This window comes from Morus notabilis, unplaced genomic scaffold, assembly GCF_000414095.1.
Source record: "Morus notabilis unplaced genomic scaffold, ASM41409v2 Scaffold490, whole genome shotgun sequence".
NCBI lineage: Eukaryota > Viridiplantae > Streptophyta > Magnoliopsida > Rosales > Moraceae > Morus > Morus notabilis.
The window spans coordinates 186250-191924 of NW_010359479.1; the positions used below are offsets into that span (position 1 = coordinate 186250).

Below are 5675 nucleotides of genomic sequence, written 5' to 3' on the forward strand. Positions count from 1 at the left end.
ACTGAAATCTCACCTTAGAAGAATGAAGAACAAACTTCAGAATCACCAATCCTCGGTAGTTCGATCGATTCCCATTTAAAACTTTCTTTTCTTCACTTTTGGTAATTTTTTTCTTCTTCTCTCTCTTGGATGAACACCCACGGTTCTTGACATGAAAAAGAGGGTGTTTAATTATGTTTCTTACACTTAAACACGTTGGAGAAGAAAAGAAGGGGTCTAAGTGTAATTTCCTAACTTTTGGGGTCTTTTTTTTTTGCAAAAATCCTCCAAAATATCTCTTCTTGGCTTCTTGTACAAGCTTGGCCGGCCACCTCTCTAAAAAAATGGCAAGATCTCAGCCCTCCATCCAAAAAGTCACTTTTAATCTCAACCATTGATCATCTAATAATTATTCTATTTTGGTTCAACTTAATTTCTTGTCCAGTGCGCGTTTTATCTGCGTTTTTCAGATAGTTGGTCAACTTAGTCAACCTTGACCATTCTTGGCTAACTTTTCGAGAGTGACGTTTTGGTCAACAAACTTTGACTCGGTCCACTTAAATCAGTCGAAACCCTAATTTTCTCGTTTCGACCTTCCGGACCCATCTTTCGTCCGTTTTTCGTTCTGATTATTTCTAAAACCCTAGAATTGATGTTTTTCAATTCTGTTTCACTTCTTAACCTTATGATTCATGTGTTGGCCCACTTGTGGGTTTAACACAACATTATGCACATCCTTCCTTATTGCAGTCTGAAAGACGATAACAGTATTTTACCTAACTTAACTTTCTAATTGCTTACTTGATGTCATCTTGCTTACATAAGCAAGATTTAATGAACACTTGGCAATCACCCATTGATGTTCTATTCTTATAGCTATTCTTATTACTTCATACTGACTTTTAGAAATTTACCTAGTTGACAGGAAATTTCAGTTCCCGACTTTGTCAACTTCTAAACTCATATTGCATCTGAATTTCTTTACTGAAACACCACCCCTTTAATTTTCTCTTATTTGTTTGGAAATTAAGGGTTTTCTCTTTAAATGTCAAAGCGTTTCTCTATACACTGCTAACATTATACTGCACTAAGAGATTCCTAAGATTAGGATTCTCCAACTGTATATGCACTAAGAATTCTTCCGCCTTAATTGCGGTAAGAATTTATCAATTGAATTTACTTGTTCTTAAAATATGAACTAATCATAAAACTTACTACAGAATTTAAGAATACTGATATTAATTCCATAAATTCTTCAGTTACAAAATATGACAGTATATTACTGAGAAAAGTCCTTGACTTAAATAAATAAATTTACATTATTTAATTCTATGATTTTCTCGGTCATTACAATGGATCACTATCACCTGGTACTTTGTATGGTACACATTTATGAGACACTTCATAATTTAGCCATGCAAATTCTTCAAACAAGTTGGATGCATGCAAGCTTTCTCAAAGCATCTAAATAAATCTCCACCCTTGATCAAACTTAATCAAAATCATCTATAATTTTCACCATCGATTTTGTCATCTCCAATATCTACACCATCGGTCAAACCTAAATACATTCTACACCATCGATCAACTTTAGACCTATGCTAGACCTTTGATTCAAAAATTTGTCTATAATGGTCTATTAATTCAAATATCTTCCTAATCATTTGTACTAACTAAATAAAGTTCAATATAATTTCAAGGTACTTCAATATAAATATTTAACTGGAAATGCCATACATCCTAACATGCTAATCCCCTCTGGAATTTCTCACACTAAAGAACTAATATTGAACAATTCTACCGAGGTTGACGTCCAATTAAATCATTAAAGAGTCTAATGTAACTCATTCATGAAAGTGGATATCATCGTTCAACGAACACATTATCGCCTCATTATATGTTTTTATGAATTTCATGGAAACAATCGTTGGGTTTAAATATTTAAGAAATAACTTAAACAATCATCAAACAATGTCCGTATAACATGAATTATGATTAACGTCTAAATTTATGTAAGTTATATATCTTGAAATTCTCATTTATTATGCTTTCTTCATTGGACCCTTGATTTAGATCCTTGAAAAAAGTCATCAAGACACTTTAAACCGTAAAAATTCATGTTAATTCATAATTTCAAACATAACTTAATCACAGTTAATCATAATGGTGGTTATGCTCATTACATGTATCATTTTATCAACCTATTGTGTGAGATCTCACTGATATGGAAGTTTACATTCCATTATAAATGTAATAAATATACATTTCAGAAGAAAAAAAAAGCTTAAGTTAAATTTTGTAATTTAAAAATTTTTACTTTAGGATTTTCTTGAGGTTTACACCGCCAATCCAACTATCTGTGCACCGCTAACGGATTAGATTAGATTACCGAATTGAACGGATTGACGTATTCATCGTATCCCCCTATTTGGAATGCACAAACCGTATTTTCAGAAGTGATCAAAAATATTTTAGCTTTCTAATTACCAGGCTTTTGGAGCCTTACTATATTTTGAATAGTGTCGTTTTGTTGAGAACTTTGTGTCATTAATGAAATCGAGTCATAGATCACCGCCAGCTGACAAAAATCGAGAGGCGGTCATAGGATTATTAAAGTTACATTGACGATAATATTGGCTTTGCCTACAATTAAAGTTAAAATATAAACTTTAAAAATAATCCTTTTTTTCTTTTAAACACTAATCTTTTGAGAATTGAGAAGAAAATGAGGTGTAATTTAACAGATGTTTTAGTGTTTTTTATTTTGGAGGAAAAATTGATTACGGACAAGTTTATTTATTTATTGTATTAGATGAATTTAGATATATGAATATTTTTTAAAAAATAAATTGGACTTGTAATGTACCTTTCCGAAAAAAATGGTGAGAATATTTACTCATTTGTTTATAACTTAAATACTAATATGTTAATTTTTTCCATCTAAAAAAATTTAAAAGACGAGGGACTAATAAAAAAGTTTTAAGGTTTAAGTTAGTACAATTTATATGACTTGTCATATTGAGGTTTAAGGTTAAATGTTCAAAAATCTTTGATGAATTTAATATGACTTGTGAAATTTTACCATATGTCTTAACCTTTGTTTTTGCATATGAGTGGCCCAAAGACCTCTTTCTGCCCGCCACAAGTTGTCATATTGAGAGGGAGGAAATGAATACCTTTCTCAATATTTTTTTAGAATCTTTTTAGGGGGGGCCGTAGTGCATAGTATTTCTAAGTATATGTTAAAATTAAAAAATTATGCAAAACTAAATGAATACAATACACATTAAAAAAAAATCACAATATGATATAAATTTTACGGTTTAAAACATAGCTTTATTAATGGATTATTTGTAAAATTTTGTGTTCGTTTGTTTTAAGAGTTTTAAGTCTTAATTCTACCACAATCATTAACTATATAAGACAAACAAATCCTTATATTTTTTCGTCACTTTTTGGCAATTTCAAGAACAAAGGTTTTGATCCCCAGGTAGAACAATACTTTGTTACTTTAAAGGGAATAAATATTGTTAGTTACTTTCCTTCTTTTGCTTCTCTTTCTTCTTTACATTCTTTTCCTTGTAGAGTCCTTGACCCCTTTTCTTGCAAGTCCAATTCAAATTTTACATAGTCTAGTCCGAAGATAAAGTTGTCCTTAGTAGTACTAAAAAACTATTTTCCATCTTCTCTTTTACAATTAATTTCTACTTTTGATTTCATGAGTTTTTCTAGTTGTCCGTCCTAGTAGTCTCAATTTTTAAATGTTAAATCTAATTAAAATTACATTAATTAAAAAATATATATATATATTAGATAAATTTTGATACATATCTAACAGTTAAAAATAAGAATAAACCGATGGTCAATTTTTACTTACAAGAGTTCGAGAAAATCCCTTCATATATTATAAACACCCAAAAGAATTGAAAATCACACACACATATATAGTTTAAAAGAGAAAGAAAGCGCTCTAAAAAAATTGAAGCTATAGTTCGGTAACGCTCACCTCAAAGCTATTAAGAAATTGAACGACATTGCCATCTAGATATATATATATATATATACCAAAAATGTCTAAATAATTTTTAACCACAAGTTCGTCTTAATTAATTTTGTCATAAATAACCCTTCTAGTAAAGTAAAATAGTCGTTTCTTTTTTGATGCACCGTTTGTTTCTTAGTTTATTTACTAGTGACTTTAATCTTAATTACCATTTATCTTTTTTTCCACAACAAAAAGAATTAGATATATGTAATATTATCATAGCAAATCAAACAGAATTAAGGACAATCTAGCATATTGTTCGACATATACAGGACCAAAAATATGCCCCACGCACAGTACTTGTTTCCTTCTTTTCTCTTTTTTCTTTTCCACAAGTGCCAGCTCTTTAGTGACGTAAGTTGCTAGTTGATACAGAATAAAAATCCTAGTTTTCTGGAGAGAAAATGCACAAGGGCGAACTTCAATTGATTACGGGTTTAATTGTCGGTCAGCAAATCATAAACTAGAAACTTCTTATCATAATCATCATGAAATAAGTAGAAAAACTACAAAGAGAATTTTTTTTTATTTTTTCTTTTTATTTTTATTTTTATTTTTTATAGTAGCGTCCTCATAGTAACAAACCCTTCTTCACATAATATATACTAAATAACCCCAGCCAAATCTTCAACATCAAAACACATATATAACACACGACATAATCTAAACTTGCTAACTAAAATATTACTCCTCGTGACTATATATATATATATATATAACAAACTAACTGGCCGATTAATCATATCTCCCATACGCATGCTCAAACGACGTAGTTTCATGGCCTTGACCAAAGGCGCAATTATAATCCGGTACCATCAGCATCTCCAGAGGAGCTTGATCATCAAGAACTGCAACGTTACCATTAGAAGAATCGTGAACATTACATTGATGATCAGGTGGAGTAAGGAACATGGCATTGGGCGTGTGGTCTTGGCTATAGTTCTCCTGATCATCCACGAACTGATAGTTGATCATGGTCTGATGAAGCCATATCTGGGTCTTGAGAAACTTGACGTATTGAATAGCCTCCTCCAACATGGACACCGTGTCCATCTTGGCCCCACCAGGGACCAAACTCTGCAAGATCTTGAACCGATCGCTGATCCGGTGCCTCCTCTCCCGAGCCGCCACGCTTTGCGGGTCCGTAGAGAGTTTCATCACTCCCTTGTTACCGCTTCTCTTAATATTGTTATTTCCACTGTTGCCCTTCTTGACCTTATTAATCTCCTTCTTGTTGTTGTTTGAAGCAGCACAAGATCTAGATGATGAACTAGTAGAGTATTGAGTGGTTGTGGTTGTAGTACTGCTTGGGAAGTAGTTCATTTTTTTTTTTCCTGACGCCTAAAGAAATTACCTGAGGAACTTAATTTACTTGGGAAACTTAAGTGGTTTGGTTATTATGATTTCATGGGAAGACCAATATAGGATATATATATATATATATATGGGGTAATGGAATATATATGACTATATGGGGCTATGGTTTGGTTGGAGTTATTGATCAAAGGGAGAGATGTCGTCACGTGCGTACTCAGCCAATCTTTGGCGCAGGAGTCGGGTGTCTAACCTAGCTAGGAAAAGCCTATTGTAGCTCCCCCAACAAAGAAGTTTTTTGTTTAGCCCCAAGAGAAAGGGGAAAAAAATTAAATAA

At 32.0% G+C, this 5675-nt stretch overlaps 1 protein-coding gene across 1 annotated transcript; it reads right to left on the bottom strand.

Annotated features, from left to right (window-relative positions):
• Positions 1-4615: 4615 nt before the first annotated feature.
• LOC21395273 (transcription factor bHLH140) lies at positions 4616-5347 on the bottom strand. Its single transcript, XM_010094506.2, has one exon. It carries the CDS (start codon positions 5345-5347, stop codon positions 4760-4762), a length of 588 nt encoding a protein of 195 aa, XP_010092808.1. The 3' UTR covers positions 4616-4759.
• Between the last annotated feature and the right edge of the window lie 328 nt (positions 5348-5675).